This window comes from Cornus florida, unplaced genomic scaffold (genome assembly GCF_030987335.1).
Source record: "Cornus florida cultivar Cherokee Brave unplaced genomic scaffold, ASM3098733v1 CherokeeBrave_3.0.0_Hap2_Chr07, whole genome shotgun sequence".
Lineage (NCBI taxonomy): Eukaryota > Viridiplantae > Streptophyta > Magnoliopsida > Cornales > Cornaceae > Cornus > Cornus florida.
Window position 1 is genome coordinate 27,483,967 of NW_026775577.1, and position 22,410 is coordinate 27,506,376.

General features: G+C 34.9%; 2 protein-coding genes across 2 annotated transcripts; both read right to left on the reverse strand.

Annotated features, from left to right (window-relative positions):
• Nucleotides 1-2,086: 2,086 nt before the first annotated feature.
• Nucleotides 2,087-2,314, reverse strand: LOC132316496 (ethylene-responsive transcription factor ERF114-like). The gene has a single exon (XM_059814969.1). The coding sequence runs from the start codon at nt 2,312-2,314 to the stop codon at nt 2,087-2,089; it is 228 nt and encodes a 75-aa protein (XP_059670952.1).
• A 5,949-nt stretch (nt 2,315-8,263) lies between these two features.
• On the reverse strand, nt 8,264-11,641 carry LOC132316497 (ethylene-responsive transcription factor ERF109-like). Its single transcript, XM_059814970.1, has 2 exons — nt 11,433-11,641; nt 8,264-8,970 (listed from the first exon to the last, which is right to left on the reverse strand). Exons 1-2 carry the CDS (start codon nt 11,639-11,641, stop codon nt 8,343-8,345), a joined length of 837 nt encoding a protein of 278 aa, XP_059670953.1. The 3' UTR covers nt 8,264-8,342.
• Between the last annotated feature and the right edge of the window lie 10,769 nt (nt 11,642-22,410).

Sequence of the window (22,410 nt, forward strand, 5' to 3'; positions counted from 1 at the left end):
AACACATCCCAAACTTCTTAACCCTAACCCTAGACCCCCCTCCATCACTTTCCATAACCTCCGTCTCATTCCCATTCCCCCAATTCTCCACCACATCCGGATCAAATTCGCCTATCTCGAACTCATCCGCCATCGTCCCATTCTCATCCACAACCCCAAATCTCTACATCGACGGTGGTGGTGACAGCAGTAAGGGAGGCAGAGGCGGTGGAGATTGAGGAAGTTGTCGTGGATCCGAAATAGGGGAAACTGGAGCTAGGTTTTTATCCTTCACGATTTCAGTTTGATTGGCATTTATTAGAGATGATATATCGAAGGTTTTGTTGTGACTGGGAGAGAGAGAGAGACTGAAGGGGTTTTGAAAGTGTCGAGAGGGGTTTGGCTGAAGTTGAAGAAGATGATCTGTTAATAGCCATCGGACCACTGCAAATTTTTGGAGAGATGAGAGAGTAAAAAATGGGTTATACTCAAAAATTAATGGGCAATACCCAATTTAATTTAATACTAATTGTGGACACGTGTCGTCATATGATTGAGCCATGTACTCAGATTAGACACATCCAATCTGAATTGGATGCAAGTATTGTCCATATTTAATCATTTCCTCCACAAAGTTGATATGTCATGTTGATGATTTATTTATTTTATGTTTTTTTCAAATGGTAAAAGGTAGTTATGAGTGGATTCTATAACATACAACACTGTTCCAAAATGCTCCGGAGACCGGAGTACAACCAAAGCATACAAGATATGATAATAATAAGGAATTATTATGGTGGCAAAAGTTAACAGAACATGTCAATACAACTCAAACATAATACGAGTTAAACAGATTCGGATCATAAACGGGTCAACATAATTAATTCGTTTAGTTAATCATGTCGTATTTGGGTTGAAGGGTTCAACCGATATAACCCGTTTAACTATATATGTCTTAAATAAATTTCTATTTAAGTTCTAAAATTACTATATAAATTTGTGTCTTATAATTTAATTTTTTGTAAACTATAAACTATTTAGTAATTGGTTGATTAAAATTTATATTTTTTTTAGTACTTATTATTTTATTGAATATTATTAATAATTTAAATAAATTTTTTTTTTTTCGTAAATAAGTCATTAAACGGGTTACACGTCGGGTTAGTGTTAAGAGTTCCTGACAAAATTATTAAACGAATCGTATTCGAATATTATTTAGTATAATATTCTTAAATTTATACGATTACCACTTACGAACACGAATTGTGATCTCTAAAAATTATCAACAGGAAAACTTATACACAAACTCTTGCCTAAAGTTCCTTTTACTGTACACTCTCTTACCCATCAATCCTCACAAAGCTGCCCCCAATCTAGGTTACACCTCTCTCAACGATAAGTTAGGTCCCTCTTTATAGCGACCTAAACTCAATTTGTTGATGCATAACAATTATAATTAATTCATTGAAATCCAAAACTTGTCCAATAATAAATTATCTTACAATATAAACATTAAAATTAGATAATAATTTGAAAAACAATTCTTAACAATAAGAAGGACATCATAGTCTTTCTTCTTTACAATAAAATTACGAGTGACAAAACAAATTTAAAACCCAATTCCTAAACAGAAGATTATCTTTGTCCTTTCTTCTTTTGGATAGAATCGTGACTCGTAAGCGTGTGGCAACGTGATTGTTACACCTAAAATTATTAAATCACTATTCCAAATATGGCAGGTAGCTTTCATCCCGCTGGAGTTGTGAGAAGAAAAAACACACTAGAAGTCTAAAACTCTCACACACCGTTTTCCTTTCGCTTTCAGCCTCAATTTCTCCCTCTTCTTCTTTCCTTACTCTGGAAGCCCATCCTCTTCCATCATGTTCCAAAACCCATCATCACTCTCTACCTTACTAGTCTCTGCACTCTCACTCATCTTCTCCAACGAGCTAAGCTCTTCATTTTCTCGTCGTGGTTCCGAGGTTTGTCCGTGTGTATAATCTGACAATGGGAAGTTAAGCTTGGCTTTGGCCCCGCGGAACTCAATGGCCGCCTTGTCATAAGCCCGAGCTGCCGCCTCCCCAGTCTCGAACGTGCCAAGCCACACTCAGGTTGCTCTCTTGGGGTCTTGGATCTCCGCAGCCCACTTCCCCCGCGGCCTCTGTCGGGCTCCCCTGTACTTCTCCTTCTTCTTCTCAGTCTTACTCTGTTCTTCATTATTTGGCGGGAATAAGTTGGTCACAGTTGGTGAAGATTGGAGGGCTTGTAGAAGCCGGGTGCGATTGGGATCATCACTATCACCGCCGGTGATGACGTGCTTGAGAGCTGAGACCATGATGGAGTTTTCTTGGTCTCGGGTCAAATGAGAAGAAGAGGAGACCATTTCCAAGTAATTTTTTTGCTAGAAAAACTGGCCTAGAATGTATGTGTGAGGATTTCATATGTCCATTTACTTATATACGTTGAGTGAGCGCATTTGAGACTCGGGTTCAACATAGGATTTGGAAAACTTGGAGTTCAGAGAGTGACAGCATGGAAAAACGGCGACACATAGGACGGTAGGTCAAGGCTAAGCATATTGGACTTCTAAGATATTTCTGAGCTTCAAATGTCAAACAGACTGAAAACTGCTCATAGGTTCCATCAAGGTAGCATGATGTAGCTGCTTACGCGTCCTGTTGTTTTGATTCGTCTTATTCCTTTCTGTCAGATCAGACGTCAGCCTAGAAGCCAAGAAACTGCCTTGAAACAGAAGAGGGAGCCGGAGGCTTCCTCTTTCTTCTTTGCCCTCATTGGTGGGGGTCTCCAGGTCGTGTGTGGTAAAAGGTAAGGCGCAGTATGTCCACTACGCAAATAGTCATCCTCATCTCGCCTCCCATTAGTTATAACTGGGCGTGTTCATCCTGTAAGGGCTTTTCCGCTTTCAAGACCAAAGTCAACGGAGAGCGCTCTTCTCGCACGTCAAACCAGCAATTCGTACAGATCATCGGTCTGCGGCAAAGCCTCAGGAGTCCATTAGTAGATGTTAACCTTGAACCTGAAAGGTTCAAAGGAGGACTCTTGCCCCTTCATCATTTCAGTTTCTAGCCCTCTTTCAAGTCCAATATGCTTAGCCTTTACCTACCGGTTTCCTTTCGCTTTCAGCCTCAATTTCTCCCTCTCTAATGGTTGGACCCATCTATGCGTAAATCCTCGTTTTCAGCCTTTCTCTGCCCAGTCAGCCCATCTGCCGGTATTGAGACCGCAAATCTTGGATGTAAGTTAGAACCTCTTCAGTCAAATTTAGAAGAAATAGGATATGACTGGGAACCTATTCTTTCTCATTCCAGCCCTTATGTTGGATGTGTTTAAAGCAGGGACGGCCGCTTGATATTATTTGAGGCCTTAGGCCTTCTTATGTCTAATATATGAATATAATATTAATAATTTTTATTCAAGGAAACTTAAAATATTATTTGAATTTTTAATTTTAGAAATAGTAATTTAATTTTGGAGGCAATGTGCGTGAGAGTTCAAAATAAATATAATGTTATAATAATTATTTAAAATGATTTTATTTTGTAACCAGGTGAGAGTTCAAAAGAAATAGTTTAAGGTAGGATAGTTATTGATATGCAAGATAATCTAAAAATTTACTCTGTAAAACTTTTCTAATTTTAAAGAAACCTTAGTTATATTTATTTAGTAATTAATACATTGAATGAAACATAATTAATATATTAACAAAAAGTTGGGGCCTCATCTCTTTTCTTTATTGGAGCGCAACTTGTTTTTGTATTCATCAATATAATATAATAGAAATTGCATTATTTGGTAATAAATATATTAAAGGAAACATAATTAATATGGTAAGAAAAATATAGGGCCTCTTCTTCCAATTGGGGCCTAAGGCGGCCGCCTTATTCACCTTATGGTTGAGCCGGCCCTAGTTTAAAGGGGTACGCAGAGAAAGAAGGCTTTTCTATATCACTCTCGAAACGAATACACTGTACTGTTACTGTATATATTTAGAGAAATGGGTGAAGAGACTCATTCTTCTTTGATATCGAGGCTTAAACTTCTTAGATTGTTGCAGAATACAAATCAAGTATTTTGAATAGCTTCCTACACCTTCGAATACCAAACATAAGGAAAGAAGAAGGGCCTCGATATGGGCAGTAAGTATTGTGAGTTGTGTAACGAAAGATTGCTTGCGTAGAAAGTTTTGTATTTTAAAAACATATCTGTGTCTTTCTAACTTAACTTAGTTTAACAATTAATCAATTAATCTCATGTAAGATAAAATAAAGTAAAGTAATACAGTTAGAGATGACACCAAGATTTTTAGCGAGGAAATCTCAATTAATAAAATAGACCAACTGTTTGCATAGAGAAAGCCTCATGGACTGTGCAGTCCAAAGTAAACCGATCACATACTATATTTAAAGCAAAGTGTAATGGACTTTGACCCAAACTCACACTCTATCGTTCTATTAAACACAAATCGCTGACAATCCTTGGGCTTTGCGACATCTCGTCCAACAGTTCTGGACCTCAGGCTTACTCTTGATCTCTGTAGAAGGATCACTGGTAGATGAAACAGCACTCCTCGAAACTTTACTCTTGATCAAAGTGTAATCGCTTTACCTCTGTTCTTCAATATATGAATTTAATGTAGAAGAAGTAAATAATCTTTTTCTAATCTTTGTGGATGCAAGATTCAAAATACTTTGATCACGATCAGAATTTGAACAACATTCTAAACTCATGACTATTGTGTTTATGTGCGTGTTCTAGAATGAAAGATAGAAAAATCAACTTTGATTTTCTGCAAAAGTATTTCTCTAATAGGCTGTTAAGAAATCTGGAGTTGTAGTGCAAAAGTCGTGTCAACCTAAATGAATATCAAGGTTTATATAGAATTTTCAAAGACCTAGATATATATAAGAAAAGGTAATTTCCGTGCATAGGACTTTTGATAGTATTCTAAACCAAATAGGAAGAAAAATTAGAACAGGAAACTAAGTTACTAAATCTTGCTAAAAGCCTTGAACCAGTTCAAAAAAGGCTGAACCAGTTCAAGATGGCCAGTTAAAATTCGAAGCAATTTGTTTGATTCTTGAACCGGTTCAAGATGGCCAGTCTTGAACAATGAAGGCCAAACACCAGTTGTGGTAAGTTGCAAAACTTATACCAAGTATGAAAAGTGTCCTAACTTCAAAATTCATCTTCCTAATCTGTTGTTCTTTCCTTTTTCATAGATCTCAGTATATCGAACTTAAACAATTTTTAATTCTGCAGCCAATCTCGATCTCGAATTTTGAACTTGAAATTACAACTCGATCGAATTTATTTTGCCATCGAAATTTGCCAATTACAAAAATTATATCTCACAATCTCCCCCTTTGGCAATTTCGTGACAAAACTCTAAAAACAATATATAATCTACCCAAGTGATAGGCGTATATTTATAGACTTGTCGTTGTCAAATACACTCTACACAAAATTAAATCCTACAACCACTTAACTAAAATTGTCTAATGGTAAGTAAGATTGAACCACGCATTTAAATGAGTCTTTGTTTTGGAAAATGAGATTTAAAACATTGATTTTGAAGTTTGTCACTATCTACTAAAATAAAATTATTATTAATAAAAAGTAACTCAAGTAATAGTGAATTAAACACTAACAAAGAATTATTCAGAGCAATAAAAGAGCAAGGAATTACATGCTATAAAGTGTAAACAACTCATAGTAAGAAAATTAAATAACAATAGAACAACAATGCATTAATTTAGAAGAAGAAAAATACAACTTGAACGAGAAGAAAAACTCTTAGACAATCTAATATGTTAATTGGATCTTATCTCTACACACTCTGTTTTGTGCAAAAGGGTCTCATATTTATAGCCGGATGAACAACACAAGTAGTGTGTGGATCCACTTGCCTATTCCAACTTCTTCCATCATAGGCCACTCATTTTCATTGCCTAATTTGACATTTTACTTTCTAACATTTTCATTACCTTATTTGACATTTTACTTTCTAACCACTTACCTTATAAAGAGATGGAAAGAGGCAGATTGTGTGGAGTGTAAGAGAATACTTTCTAAATACAAAGAACAATTTCTTGCATCTTCAATAAGCCTTGACCCAATTTTACCTATTTGACTCAAATTCACCTCTTTTTCTTCACTAAAATTATCTCACATTACAGGTGACTTTTCATTTCTCAGTAGGTTCGATCGATCACACTAGTGCTCTGATCGACAAGATCACGATCGATCCAATGTAATGATCGATCCAACTTGGATCGATCACATTTGGAATCTTCAATCTTCAAAACCCTAAAAGCCGCCACAAGGTAGGAGAATCAAGAGAGAAGAGCGATTTCGAACTTGAAACCTCTTGAATGATAATTTGCACAACACACCAACTTTCCTACAATGCTCTTTGTGTACATTTTTTGTTATAAATAAGTATAATCGTCCTTTTGCAGCCAATTCTTCACTTATTTTCCATTTTTGTTTCTTTCTTTTTCTTTTTTTTTTTCATTATGAAATTATGCCTACAAAATATAAAAACCAAATATAAGAACACAAAAATAATATAAAGACTAATTAAATATTTATTTTTGGTGCATAAAATAATGGTTTTTGTGTACTTATCACCAAGTAGAAAAAGCAAATTACAATTTTGTCAAAGGACACATAATTTCTGCAATTTCTTCTCTGTTCTCTTCACTTCTTGGATAAAATATTTTACTTGATTTCCTGCACATAATCAAGCAAAACTACCGGTAAAAGTTTAATAAAAGTAATTTTATAAAACTCCCTAGACTCCCCCTTAAGAAAGTATCCACTGTTCTCCCCTTTTTGGAACAAATTGACAACGTTAACAATTTATAGAGCAGAGAAAATAGAGAGAAACAGTTTAAAACAGTTAAACATGTCATTTAGCCAAAAAAGATAATAATATCTAAAAAATAATGACAATGTCAACAAAATATGATGTCATGATGCATGATTAGAGAACAAAATATCAAGCATGAGTATCTCCCAAAAATATAGTCAGAAGAATATCAATAAAAAAGAAAAAGGAACCAGTCTCTACAACCTACCCTCTATAAAGAGATTTCATCCGCGAAATCAGGGCACATCCCAAAGAAAACCAAACTAGGACCAACACACAAGGTCACACTTAGGGACAAATCATCAAGTCTCAAAGGACAACTCCCAAAATCATAAGATCAAACGAGGGAAAATAGAACTACCGAATCATGAAACACATCTCCAATCAAATCAACACACAAATCCAATGACAATCACTGAAAAAACTCAAGACAACAACACATCGAATCAAGGTACCTAACTAAAAGCAGCATGTCATAATGAATAGCGACTAGAACCCGCCCACAACGTACTCAAATGTATGGTAGCATTGATAGTGTCTAGTGCCTTCCCATACATACTCGTCAGTAAGGTAACATCGTCGGAAACTAGCACCCATCCATGGCACACAATTTCGTATAATAGCATGACAATATATAGTCCTAAGTTTAATTAAAACTTCTCGATACAAATAACATCAATGACACAAAATAATCATTGCCAAAAGAGCACACTACGGTAATCTGACATTATGTAAGAGTTGGGGTATGATCCAAAGACGTCTGACCAAATCATCTTGCCCAATCCAAAAACTCTAGCAAAAATACCATCGGACACCGTTATGCATAAAACTTCAAATCCTTAATATAAAGAAAATCGACAACTCATATATCATAGAAGCTTTGTCTAGGATAGAAGTCTTAACAATAAGAAGGATATCATGGTCTTTCTTCTCTAGGATAGAATTCCGAGTTAGTGACAATTTGAAGCACAATTCCTAACAAGAAGATTTTCTTTGTCTTCTCTTCTTTTGGATAGAATCACGCGTGTGCGGCGAATTTGAGATACATTCCCCAACACCAATGATATCTTTTTCTTTCTTTTTTTTTCTTTTTTTTTTTTTCTTTTTTATCCTGAATAGTATCACAATTGAGTGGCAGCGGGTTAAGGTACGTGGCTTACCAAATAACTCCCAAAGATCTTATCCTCTTCCTCAAATCTGTCCAACAAGTTTGGACAATATTATCACAGTCACATCAAGTCCTCCAAAACTAAGTAAGATTGTTGTACCTGAAATTATTAAATCACTATTCCAAATATATATATATATATATATATAGGCATCAGAATCTATCCCATTAAGCAGTAGCTTACATCCAGCTCGGGTGGTAAAGAAAAAACACACTCACTCCATCCTGCATGTAAAATTAAGAAATCAAACTCACAAAAGTTAACCATTAAAAAACTACGATCCGGTTCCGAAACAGTACTGATTATAGTGGAGGAAAATCCATAGTCGTCCACTCTAGAAGCCCTTCCTCTTCCATCATGTTCCAAAACCCATCATCACTCTCTTCCTTACTAGTCTCTGCACTCTCACTCTTCTTCTCCAACGAGTTGGCTCTAAGCTCTTCATTTTCTCGTTGTGGTTCCGAGGTTTGTCCATCTGTATAATCTGACAATGGGAAGTTAAGCTTGGCTTTGGCTCCGTGCGACTCAATGGCCGCCTTGTCATAAGCCCGAGCTGCCGCCTCCCCAGTCTCGAACGTGCCAAGCCACACTCGGTTTGCTCTCTTGGGGTCTCGGATCTCCGCAGCCCACTTCCCCCACGGCCTCTTTCGGGCTCCCCTGTACTTCTCCTTCTTCTTCTCAGTCTTACTCTGTTCTTCATTATTTGGCGAGAATAAGTTGGTCACAGTTGGGGAAGATTGGAGGGCTTGTAGCAGCCGGGTGCCATTGGGATCATCACTATCAAGGCCGGTGATGACGTGCTTGAGAGCTGAGACCATGATGGAGTGTTCTTGGTCTCCGGTAAAATGAGAAGAAGAGGAGGCCATTTCTGATTGAATTTGGTCTGGTTGAGGGTTCGTAGAGAATGGTATGCGTGAGGATTTCACATGTCTATTTACTTTATACACGTTGAGTCAAGTGAGTGAGTGTGGACGTGGCATCCAGATGTACGCAGTTGGGACACGGGTTCAACGTGGGAATTGGAAAACTTCGGGTTCAGAGAGTAACAGCATGGAAAAACGGCGCCACATAGGACGGTAGGTCAAGGCTAATCATATTGACTTGTAAGATTTTCAGAGCGTCTGAAAAAGGATGTCATTGTCGTATTATACAGTTGACATTCCAGTGAGACTTTCTTTTTGGAAGGTTCTAGTGAGACTTTTGTTCCTACTCATGCACAGGGCCAATAATTCATTCGATTTGGCTCATCAGTTGTCTATTTTTCTTTTTTTTCCTGGTCGGTTTGTCCCTTCAAATATTTTTTTTTCTTAGGAAGCTCACACATCCAAAGGAGTCGAACTTTGGCCATCTTTCATGAGGCACCAAGAATCGAATGAGTTATTTATTTTTGTCAATTTATCGAGTTGTGTCTAATTTGTCTTTTAAACACTTTTTGAGGGTTATGACAGCGACTAAATCGAGTGAGATTTTGAGCTTTAAAAATCGGTTGGATGACACACATGCGATAATGAATAAAAAGACTCACTCGATTTTGTTGTTCCATTTTTTATTTCGTCACAAATAGCAAAATTAATTCGTTCATTACTATTTTTTTTATTTGGTAACTGGTAAGCCTGTATTGAATAGAAAGAATTAATGTCCAAAGAAAAAGAAACAAGAACAAAACACAACAAAGCACCACTAGGACCAACCAAGAGCCATCATGCATTATTGTCACAAAATATGAAGCACTCAAAAAAGTACATCTTTTTCAATTGTTAATTTGAATAAAATGTCTCTTATTTGCATAGATGGTGGAGAAAAAAATGTCTCTTATTTGCATAAATTCTATTCTTAAATAGAGAAAAAGTTCTTATAAAATCTGATCCAAAATAACATGTTATCACCTTATGCGTCGTAATAATACTTCGTACACTACTCCTATTCAATCTGCTCAACCATCCATGACAACAACCACAACCACATGTAACACAAATAATTCACGTTCACAATGGCACAAATTAATAACCAATGCGACATTAACAACAAACAACAATTACTTGCTACTCGGGTAGATTTGAAATGTATATACTAGGTTTTGGATTGCATTTTGAATAATTTATACTCGTTTTTCAGTTTTTGTGAAGTGTTTATTTAAGCATGATATCTTAGAGATTCACTATAAGTGGAAGGTTAGAATTTAAATATTCAATAAATTAAATGAATGTTGAGGTGACTTCCTATATATTTTTTTTCTTTGAAAAATAAAAATAAAAATAAAAATTTTGAATCGAGTTTATAATTCAGATAATAACTAAATGAACTAAGGTTTAGCTCGATATTTTATGCGATTATGGTCTCTTTTTTTTTTTTTTTACTACGGTTAGTGTTTGTTTATGTTACCAAAGCGTTCCATCATTTGGATATGAAAAATATATAAAATATGAGTAATGATAAGGGAACCGAAAAGGAATCTCCGAATTAATATTGAATTTGATGTAATTGACTATACTTATCATGTGTTAAATAATTATTTTTTGGAAACAGTTTAAGAAGATGAGGTGGACAAAAATAAGTCAGATCCAGGATTTATTCGGAAAAATAATTCGGTGACCCTATCATTTTTCATAAAATATTTAACTTGTGAAATAATATGAAGTACCTGCTACACCTAAGCCTAATAGACACTGTACAACGCAAATTTTTTTGCAAAGTATTTTAGTATATTTTAAACTTATTTTGTTGTCCTAGTAAGAGGATGACTATATTTATTTGCTCGTAAGTTTTTCTATTGTATGTTGTTTTCTCAACATAATAAGATCCTTGTAAAATTGTATTCCATGAATGTAGCCCTAGTTTAGGGTAAAATATGCACGTAAAATTTGTATTTACGCATATGTGTTTGATCTTTTTATGTTAATTATTTTACAACAGGAACACCATTGAATAGCTATTTTCTATTATCTATAAAAATAATGAGTGCTCACAATAATATTCTCTCCTAACTTGGATTCAAATTTAAATATATATTAGATTTAAATTATACATTTATACTAGGATTTACACAAATTGACTTCATATCTTTTGATTTGTGCCTTACTAAAAGTGTAAAATTGTTCAAGCTATTTTTTTATTATTATTTTATAATAGAGTTTTAAGGAACACAAGTTAAATTTGGGACAATAAATAAGTGTTTTCAAAAGAAAAAATAAAATTGAGACAATTGAAATTTCCAATAACTTTTGGAAATTTCAAGTTAGATAACTATTTTTCACTGCGATAACTAAAAAATTTTATTTTTATTTTCTTCCTGACTAGTCTCTGCACTCTCACTCATCTTCTCCAACGAGTTGGCTCTAAGCTATTCATTTTCTCGTTGTGGTTCCGAGTTTTGTCCCTCTGTATAATCTGACAATGGGAAGTTAAGCTTGGCTTTGGCTCCGTGGAACTCAATGGCCGCCTTGTCATAAGCCCTAGCTGCCGCCTCCCCAGTCTCGAAAGTGCCAAGCCACACCCGGGTTGCTCTCTTGGGGTCTCGGATCTCCGCAGCCCACTTCCCCCACTGCCTCTGTCGGGCTCCCCTGTACTTCTCCTTCTTTTTCTGTCTTACTCTGCTCTTCATTATTTGGCAGGAATAAGTTGGTCACAGTTGGGTAAGATTGGAGGGCTTGTAGCAGCCGGGTGCCATTGAGATCATCACTATCACCGCCGGTGATGATGTGCTTGAGAGCTGAGACCATGATGGAGTGTTCTTGGTCTCGGGTCAAATGAGAAGAAGAGGAGGTCATTTCTGATTGAATATGGTCTGGTTGGGGGTTCGTGGAGAATTTCTAAGCTTCAATGGGGTTCATAATTTAAGTAATTTTTGCTAGAAAAACTGGCCGAGAATGGTATGCGCGAGGATTTCAAATGTCTATTTACTTATATCCGTTGAGTTGAGTGAGTGAGTGTGGACGTGGAATCCAGATGTACGCACAGTTGGGACGCGGGTTCAACGGATGGGATTTGGAAAACTTGGGGTTTGACGTAGTGACAGCATGGAAAAACGGTGCATCATACGACGGTAGGTCAAGGCTGTGGTCAAAGCGACTTGTAAGATATTTCTGAGCTTCTCTAAATGGACGGTAGGTCAAGGCTGTGGTCAAGCGACTTGTAAGATACAGTTGATATTCTAGTGAAACTTTGTTCCTCACATACATAGGGCCAATAATGCACTCGATTTGTCCCTTCAACTATTTTTTCTAATTCCTTTTTTTTTTTGGTCGGTTTGTCCCTTCAACTATTTTTTCCTTAGGATGCCGAACTTTGGCCATGACCGCACATGCATAGGGCCATTATTCACTCGATTTGGATTGCGGTTCAATATGTTTGATGAAAAAATATATATATATATATATATATATATATATATATGTTTATAAGTGATAAAGATTAGGTAAAAAAAAATGCGTTTAAATAAAGTTATGAATGGTAACTTTTTAAACTGAGTTAGATATAGAGGTTTATTTCTTTTAGGTAACTAATTTTTTTTAGAAAATGTAATCTCTATATATTTTTTAAAAATATAATTTTGTCCCTGCTAGAAATAAATACCAATCAATATCTTAGTTATTCTGGGATTCTGTAATTAACGAATATCCTAATTTATTTTAAGACTCTACAACCACCTCCCATTATATTTAAAATAAAAATAAAAAACTATACACGTTGATATTTATAAATTATTAAACTCAATGAAATTTTATAATATTAATATTAGGGAATTATCAAAATTTTAGTATAAGAGTAATATAGTAAAATTAGTAATAAAAGTGATTTAAACAACATTATTATTAAACAAATCTAAAAGTGTTTCAAGTATAAAAAATGTTTTATACAATGTATCACCAAATGTATAATTACGTTTAACTGATATCAAATTTATAACAGCTCTATTAATAAAAGAGTTTCAACATTTTAACAGCAATCTCAAATGAACTCTTAGACGTTCCATTGTTGAATTCGTCACAAATAGCAAAGTTAATTCGTTCATTGCTATTTTACCCAGACATTATTGTTACAAAATATGAAGCACTCAAACAATTACATCTTTTTCAATTGTTAATTTGAATAAAGGTAAACACACAACAATCTAAATGGTAGAGAAAAAAAAGTCTCTTTGTAATTTCTTACTTTAATGACTTCTAAAAACGTAAATTCTTAAATAGAGAAAAAGTTCTTAAAAAATCTGAATCAAAATAACAACTATTCAATCTGCTCAACCATCCATGACGACGACAACAACCACATGTAACACAAATAATTCACGTTCACAGTAGCACAAATTAATAACCAATGCAACATTGACAACAAACAACCACTAGCTACTCTGGTAGATTTGAAATGTATATACTAGGTTGGATTGCATTTTTAATAATTTATACTCGTTCTCAGTTTTTGTTTATTTAAGCATGATATCTTAGAGATTCAGTATATAAGGGGAAGGTAACAAAAGGTAAAGTGCAAAAAAATCCTTTAAATTATGTGCAAAATGTAATAAATCTAGAACTACAAAAAATGGAATTAAGCACTGAAGTAAACAGCTTGGCGGCAGAATTTTTTTGACCCTCATTACGGGCTTCTGTGCCACTTATTTTCTAAATGACAATATAACCCTTGTAATACAAAAATACCAAATTATCCATTTATTACCTTTTTAACCCACGTGCCCTATTTAGATTCCTCCAAAGTTATAAACTACTGTTCATCCCGTATTGCCCTTTGTCTTTGAATTGTCCGAGATAGAGAACAAATCTGATGTAGCCTTTGTTCCAGTGGCAGTGCACCCCACACACACACACACACATAGTCCCGACGCGACTTTTATTTCAGTTGTTAAATGTCATCTAATCACACACACACACATATATATAGTCCCGACGTGACTTTTATTTCAGTTGTTAAATGTCATCTAATGACTAAAATTAGAAACAACTATATTATTTATTTATGGTATTTTAAAACTTCAAAACCACTTAATATGGGTGTTTTAAATAAAACAAAATACCTTCTAATCAGTCAAATTTTACCGATGTTAGTATATTATTAGATAATTTAGAAGAGGATTATTTCATTATTATACAATTATTTTTTTTTCTTCAATCTTAGCATTTTTTTTTCCCATATTTTCTTCTGTACATATAGTGAAACATTTATAAATAAAAAAATGTCATTCATCAATCAGTTAAGGTGGTCTATCCAAATTACATTTAATCAAAATTTTAATGGACACCCTATTGTATTTTTCCATAATTCAGAACTTTACTGCTTAATTATAAAGTAACAAGTTGCACACTAGGGAGCAATTGAACGAGACTATATATATATATATATATATATATTATATATATATTTATAAATACAGATGGAACAAGAAGAGAGACTTAGCAAAAAAAAAATTACTCCTTTCAATTTCGTTAAGGAAGGGTTTTTATTATTATTATTATTATTATTATTATTATTATTATTTTATAATATGGAAGGACTAAGTAATTATGAATAGAGAGAAAAGAGTTAGAAAAAAAATTGTAAGTTTTCAGTCAAAAATTTTTGTACGAGGAGATATTTTTTTTGGATTCCACTACTTTCACTATTTAATATCCAAACAATTTTAGTGGAAGTATTTATTTATTTTTTTCATTATTAATACCTCATTATTAAAAAATGTTTTATTTTATTTGAAACACTCAAATTGAGTGGTTTTTGAGTCTTAAAAAACCAGAAACAAATAATATATTTGTTTTCAATTTCAATCATCGGATGAAATCCAACAACTGAAAAAGAAGTTGCGCATATTGTTCCCTGCACACTAGGGAGCAACTAAACGAGACTATATATATATATATATATATATATTTATAAATACAGATGGAGGGACCGTTATATTCTGATTGATAGACGATATACACATACACACAGAGACACAAAGAGAGGGAGGGATTAGAGAAGTTCACAGATTTTGAGAAATTAGGTTAATGTTACTGGGTGTTTGGGAATTCTTAATTATAAATTTTTTTTTTTTTGAAAGGTAATTCTCAATTATGAGTTGATTGGGTGTTTGGATCTAAAGGTCCCCGCGGCCACCACTAAACTTGCTAATGGAAGCAAAATCACATGGTTGGAAAGGAAAGAAATATGAATAGATCATCATAAACAAAATCCTATAATTATAGGTCAATATATGCACCTATTGCCATAGTTACATTGCGGGTTGTTTTGTGTGTCTATAACATCAACATCTCTTCCTCTGTGTGTGTGTATATATATATATGGGAAAGATTGGGTTTTGATCAGATTATGATTGTAGAGAGAAAATATGAAAGAGGTGATGTTGGGTGAGATTACAGCTGCCATATCATACAAGTAAGTGTATACGTGCCAAAACAACTTAGTTTTAGTGACGGGTATAATTGTCTTTTGATTTTTTTGATCAACCCAACTACCGAATTGTCCTCAATTCTAACAAATTGATAGTTCAAGAGAAGTTATTTGCAAAACCCTCATAGTTGAGAGGGAGTTTTTTACACTTTACCCTAAAACAAATGAATGTTAGGGTGACTTCCTATTTTTTTTTTTCTTCAAAAAATAAAAAGGGCAAATTACAATGACCTCTCCTAAGGTGTGGACTAATTGCAACTAAATCTGAAGTTTGTCATTTTATTGCAATGTGACTCCCTGAAGTTTTCTCTATTTTGCAATGACCTCCCCTCGGTACAAAAAATAATATTTTTATTAGAAAATTAGTTTGAAGTGACTAAAATACCCATCAACAACGTAAAAAGACGATATTACCCTTGTAATGTAAACAAATGACAATAAAATTCATGTTAAATGGACCAAACTACCCTTAAACCATAGACTCACCATTTTCTCTCTCTCTTGCCCACTTTCACCACTTTACTACTAAAACCATCACTCCTGCTAAAACCATATGTAACACCAAAATCAAATAATGTATTTTGTGTGCAAAATTCACACACACACACATCTAATACATATATGGTTACAAATTCATACAAATTCTGTCTCCTCTCCACCCACTGCGTCCGCCATCTCTCTCCTATCCACCTCATCTTCTCCACCCACCATCGTCACAACCACCACCTCTCTCCTCTCCACCTCATTTTCCACCCTTCGCTGCTGCCATGGCCATGATAGTTTGTTGATCTGTATATATTCTTTTGGTGGTTTATTTTTTGGGTTTGGCTTTGTATGTTATGTTCTCTTTCTCTACCAAATTTTTTTTTTTTTTTTTAATTTATTACTTTGTTTTTGTAGTACTTTGAATTTCAAACCCTAATTCTATTTGCCTAACAATCTATAGATTGAAGCTAATCACAATCATAATTTTGAGACTGATCTGGTTTGGCTTCGTCTCTGTGGTCGGCTCCGGCAACTTCACCAATCACCATCATCGGAAAATAAGCTCATACCGTCAGTACAGTGGGTGTCTAAATCAATCAGCGTCCCTCACCTTTCTATTCTTCTCTTTTACGGTACAGTGGGTGTCCAATTCCGGCGACGGGGTGTGATACCAGGTTCGGGATTCTTCCTCAGCCACAGTTGATTGGATCTATCGGGCGTCGCGGGAAGCATTCTTCTCCTGCCATGGTTTGTTGGTCACTGTTTTGCATCGCTTGCGGGTTCGGTGCTGGAATTGTGTTCTTCTCCAGCCGTGGGTTGCCGCGTCGTCGACTGTGGGTGCAGTTGTCATCTTCTTTTCCTCCAGTGAAGTGGGTGTCAAATTCGGCGGGTTTGTGGGTCGCAGTCAAATTTCGGCGCCATGGTTTGAGTCTGATTCCGGTTAGGATTCGTCTTCGGCGGGGTTTGTTGGGTATCACGAGTCTCGGTGGTAGCCATAGTTGCCGAGTTTGGGTTTGATTTGCAAGGCTGTGGTATGTTTGTATATATACATATATGTGTATATATATATATATATTAATTAAGTATAACAATTATTAAGGGTAAAAGAGTCATTTGATATACTCAAATATTTTGACATTTTTAATAGTATAATACTGACGGTAACTAAGTAAATTTATACCAAATTCTGACATGGGGAAGTCTTTGCAAAAATTTGGCAAACCTCAAATTTAGTTAAAATTATGCCAAACCTCATAGAAGGTCATTGTAGTTTGCCCAAATAAAAATAAAAATAAAAATCTTAAACCATTCAGACAATAACTAAATGACGATATTTTATGTGATTATAGTTTTTTTTACCACGGTTGGTGTTTATTTATGTTACCACAGCATTCCATCGTTTGGATATGAATTATGTATAAAATATTTAACTTGGGAAATAATATGAAGTACCTGCTACACCTAAGCCAAATTAACACGCAAATTTTTTTGGAAAGTATTTTAGTATATTTTATGCTAATTTTGTTGCTCTAATAGGAGGGTGATGATATTTATTCACTCTTAGAGCATCTCCAACCATTGTGTATATATTTTTGTGTAAATCTGATGTGTCAGAGTAGATTTACACAAAATTTTGTACTACCTATTTTTAGCTCCAACGGTTATTTTATACATTTTGTGTAAAAAAAAATCTCCCAATAACAACCAACCACGTGTTATACCCAACACCCTACATAACTTTTACAATCCTACTTGATTCACTTTACTTTTTCGCAATTAACCTCACGTCCCAATCCTCCTCAATTAGGAAAATAATAATAATTTCCCCTTATATTTCACTTTCCCATCCCGCCAATAGCAAACCTTTCACGCCGCCGCCACCAGAATTCTAACTTATAACAAATAATAAAATAAAATTCAAGTATGTAGAAACTACGTGATTAAAATATATATCTAATCTTTGGTTATATAGTACATGTTTATCTCATTAGAATAGAATGTGAAAGGATAAAAAATCTAAAAAAAAACTCTAGAATCTGCGGCGATAATTGCAGAAGATAAGATCAAACGAAAGTGATATATCAAACTATGTTTAAAAAATAAATAAATAAAAGATGGTTTCTTACCTTGCCGCCACTTGTGGATTCTTTTCTATAGCACTCTAGAAAAGTGGGAAACAAAAAGGCGTAAAGGAATGAGAGAAAATAAAGAGAACAACGAGTGGGAAAGGAGGAGGAGAGAGAAAATATGTTTACGTGGCTGTATAAAAGTGCGGTGTAAAATACACAACTCTTTTATAAATTGGTGATGTAGCAGTGCATCTTAACATACTGTTGGAGATGAAAAAAATTTACAAATCATATGTGGCATTGTATATTTTACACAAAAGAGTTTTTTAACAGACCGCTGGTGGTGCTTTGAACTCTTTGTATTGTATGTTGTTTTCTCAATATAGTAAGATCTTTGCAACCATGAATGTAACCCTAGTTTAGGGTAAATTATGCACACGTATAATTTGTATTTTTGCTTATGTGTTTGATTTTTTTTTTCTATTAATTGTTTTACAACACAACCACCATTGAGTAGCTAATTTCTATTATCAATAAAAATAATGAGTGCTCACAATAATATTCTCTCCTAACTTGGATTCATAATTTGAATATATATTAGATTTATACTAGGATTTACACTAATTGACTTCCTATCTTTTGATTTGTACCTTACTAAAAGTCTAAAATTGTTCAAGCTAATTTTTTTAATTTTTTTTTTAATTTTTTAATAATAGAGTTTTAAGGAACACGCGTTAAATTTGGTTCTGGCACGCCCGTATTATATCAATTCCGAATCGGATCTTAGGAGCCGATTTTAGCGTTAACATTTTTGGCACGCCTGGTGAGACCCCACTAGGTGAGTGATTTTTAGTAAAAAATATGCAGTTAGCTTCTCAACTGACATACAAATATTCTGATAAGTCAAATCAACCGATGTACCAGTATTCTAATCAGCCATATGGTTGCCCAGACGATTATCGGCATGTTCCTACAACAGATTATCGACGTGTTCCAGTTGCTGATTATAGACAGACGCCAACAGTCGCTGATTATCGGCATGTTCCAGTAGTCGATTATTGGCAGACGCCAACAGTCGCTAATTATCGGCAAGTTTCAACATTAGATTATCGGCAAGTTTCAGCAACCGATTATCAGCATGTTCCAACAGTCGATTATCGGCAAGTACCGATAGTCGATTATCGGCAGACGCCAACATTCGATTATTTGCAAAAGCCAACAGTCACTGATTATCGGCAAGTTTCAGCAGCCGATTATCAGCAAGAAAGTTGGCCAGAATGTAAGCAAAGGATGAAAACATTAATGGCTCAAATACGGGAGGAGCCAACAGTCACTGATTATCGGCAGACGCCAGCAACCGATTATCGCAAGTGGTAAATCAGCATGTCACCCCCGCATGACAATCTTCGGTACTCTGGGGGTATCCGATGGCCAATCAGCAAGAAAGTTGGCCAGAATTTAAGCAGAGGATGAAAACACTAATGGCTCAAATACGGGTGGAGCCAACAGTCGCTGATTATCGGTAAGTTTCAACATCAAAATATCGACAAGTTTCAGCAGCCGATTATCGGCAGACGCCAGCAATCGATTATCGGCAAGTGGTAAATCAGCATGTCACTCCCGTATCACAATCTTCGGTACTCGGGGGGCAGCCAATGGCTAATCAGTAAGAAAGTTGGCCAGAATTTAAGTAGAGGATGAAAACACTAATGGCTCAAATACGGGAGGAGATACCCAAGAGGAGAAGGAAAGAAAGAATTCCTCTAAGGTTACTTACTACAAAGACCTTAATTATGAAGTGTTCTCGGCTAAAGTTGATAATGAACTGGAAGTTGATGTTGCCGAGATTAACATAAAAAAGCCTTACATATGTAAATCAGCATGTCACCATGGTTGCTACCATGAATGGAAGGGTACAAATCGGCTAAAAGCAAAGCGACCTATGTACTAGAATTCTTTGCCGATTGTGACATCTAATAATCGGCAAAAACAATCATCGGCTGAAAGAATTTTTTTAACTCGCTGTCCTCAGCCCAACTTCAAGAAAAGAAGAAAAAGACTAGCTGATGTTAATTTCACAAGCGTACTTTGAAATCGGTCGAGAAAATCGGCTGAGGCAAAATCGGCTGAAAGAAAATCGGCTGCGACAAAATCGGTTGAAAGAAATTCGGCTAAAAAACCAGTGGCTACGGGAGGGCATGTGATTACAAACCCCAAACAAAAGTTAGTTGATCCATACGGTCCATTTCAGCATGTCGATTATAGTGAGGTCATGCTTGCCGATCAATGGACTTTAGGACATAATGCAGTCCTACCGATTGAACCGAATGTAAAATCAGCAAAGGTTATTCTACGACATATATCGACTCATGCCGATTATAGTGAGGTCATGCTTGCCGATCAATGAAATTTTGGGCATGATTCAGTCTTGCCGATAAAGCTGAATGCAAAATCGGCTGAAAAACAATCGGCTGAAAGAAAATCGGTTAAGAAAGCTCCTTCTTGGCAAAATGTTATAGAGAAAATAGGCAGATCGGCTAGAATGACGTTTCATAATAATTTAATTCCTGCCGATCATGATTATGATTTGCTAGCAGAGTTGGAAAATGCATGGGGGGCAAGTCCTTCATTGATTTATGGGCTGACAATATCGGCAAACAATCTGAGAATCTAATAAGAAGCCTAAATTGGCAGATTTGGCTAATATGAAATAAAGATCATCTTAGAGGTGATTCAGAAGAAATAAAGCTTTGGAGCTCGTTGATTTGCAATCTGATTCCAAGTGACTAGCGTAACCTTTATTTAAAATTTCCTTCCAATGTACTATAAACTTCAAATATCTTATCGGCTTGGGCGGCCAACAGCCGATAAGACATTTAAAATTGGGGGGCATTGTTGACACCCTTTTTGGTAAATTTTGTATTAATGATATGGCAACCAATTTGGGTATAAATTGACATGTGAAAAAAGTTATAGAAGTTACATTCAGAGGCAAAGGAGATTGAAGCATTTGAATTATTTAATTGATAGGGATTATAATTTTAGTATTTATCTTTTAGTTGATGTAAGTTAAATATTTATATTTATCTTTAGGATTAGATTTTATTTCATATTAGTAATTAGTTATTTGATAGAGTTTGATTTATTTAGAATGCTTATGCATAGGAGTTTGTTTTCATGAATTATTCTATAAATAAGTTAAAAGACATGCTGAGATAGAAGTCCAACACCCTCAGAATCTTTATTTTATTTTGTTTGCTTTCTCAAGCTCTTTCCCAAAATAGCTTCCTTGCTATTTCTTTCTCTCCCTATCTCTATCTCTCTCAAAATCTCGTTTTATCTCTCTCCCTTTAAATCTCTCTCTCTCTCTTTATTTCTTTCTTATATCTATTTCTTTCCTTTTCTATTCTCTCAAAACATTACTATAAGTTATTCATTGAAAAGTCCTTTTAACTAAGGCAATTAAAACTCATTAATGAGTATTTTTTTGTTCTCTTTCTCCTCTAATTGCCTGATAGTCAAATTTCTCAAAGAGATTGCAAGTTGACTATTTACAATTGAACTATATAGTTGGTTCTGGCATGCCCACAACAGATCAATTTAAGATTGGCTCTAGCCGGCCGATTTTAGCGTCAACAGCATTATAATCGTGTCATATCAATCTAAGAGTATTATACTAAATAAATTAGTCCGAATACGACTCGTTTAATAATCTTTTCAGACTGAAATCTACTTATCTTATGTCGTGTTTGAGACGTACTGGTAGGTCTTGTTATATTTTGCCACCCCTAAAACTCGCACGGGTGGTCGAGTCGTTAAGAGGTCTAAAGGGGCTAGCTGTAAACTCGGATGTCTTGAGTTTGACTTTCACAAGATGTAAAAATATCCGAATTTAAATGATACGTGTGATTTATAGGTGATTGCACAAATCCATAATTTTCTTTGCGGCCACAAGTCCAAATAACTGATGCAAGTGTGTTTGGTTCCAAAATTAAATTAAGAAAATAATGAAGCTAGATCGCTTCATGCATATATTCCACTGGTGCAAGTGCATTCTAGTTCAATTTTGATCTAAACTAGTACACCATGTAGCATGAAGTTTGACTAGTGCAGGTGTGCACTGTTCAAGCTTCAACACTCAAGTCAAATTTTATAGTCTTGCATATTTTGACATTTCAAAATGAAATATATAAAAGACAGAAAAATAATATAAATGTCACTGAAACACTGAGAGACAGTCTATATTATTTTCTCTCTGTTAAACTATTTCGATGAAATCACAACAAAAATTTTAAAAATAAAGTGTCTCCAAACCACTTGCCTTGTATCTAGAATGTCGTTTCCGAATCTATTCCTCGAATTGCTGATCTCGACCCTTTAGCCACACATAGCTTTGAAGCTCTTCTCGCGACTCCGAAAT

Excerpts from the sequence above, each read along its gene's own strand:
- LOC132316496 (XM_059814969.1), bottom strand. The coding sequence starts at position 2,314 with ATGGTCTCAGCTCTCAAGCACGTCATCACCGGCGGTGATAGTGATGAT.
- LOC132316497 (XM_059814970.1), bottom strand. The coding sequence starts at position 11,641 with ATGAAGAGCAGAGTAAGACAGAAAAAGAAGGAGAAGTACAGGGGAGCC. Across the intron at positions 8,971-11,432 it reads GCCAAGCTTAACTTCCCATT|ACATGTGAAATCCTCACGCA; the intron begins GTCAGATTATAC and ends TAAAGTAAATAG.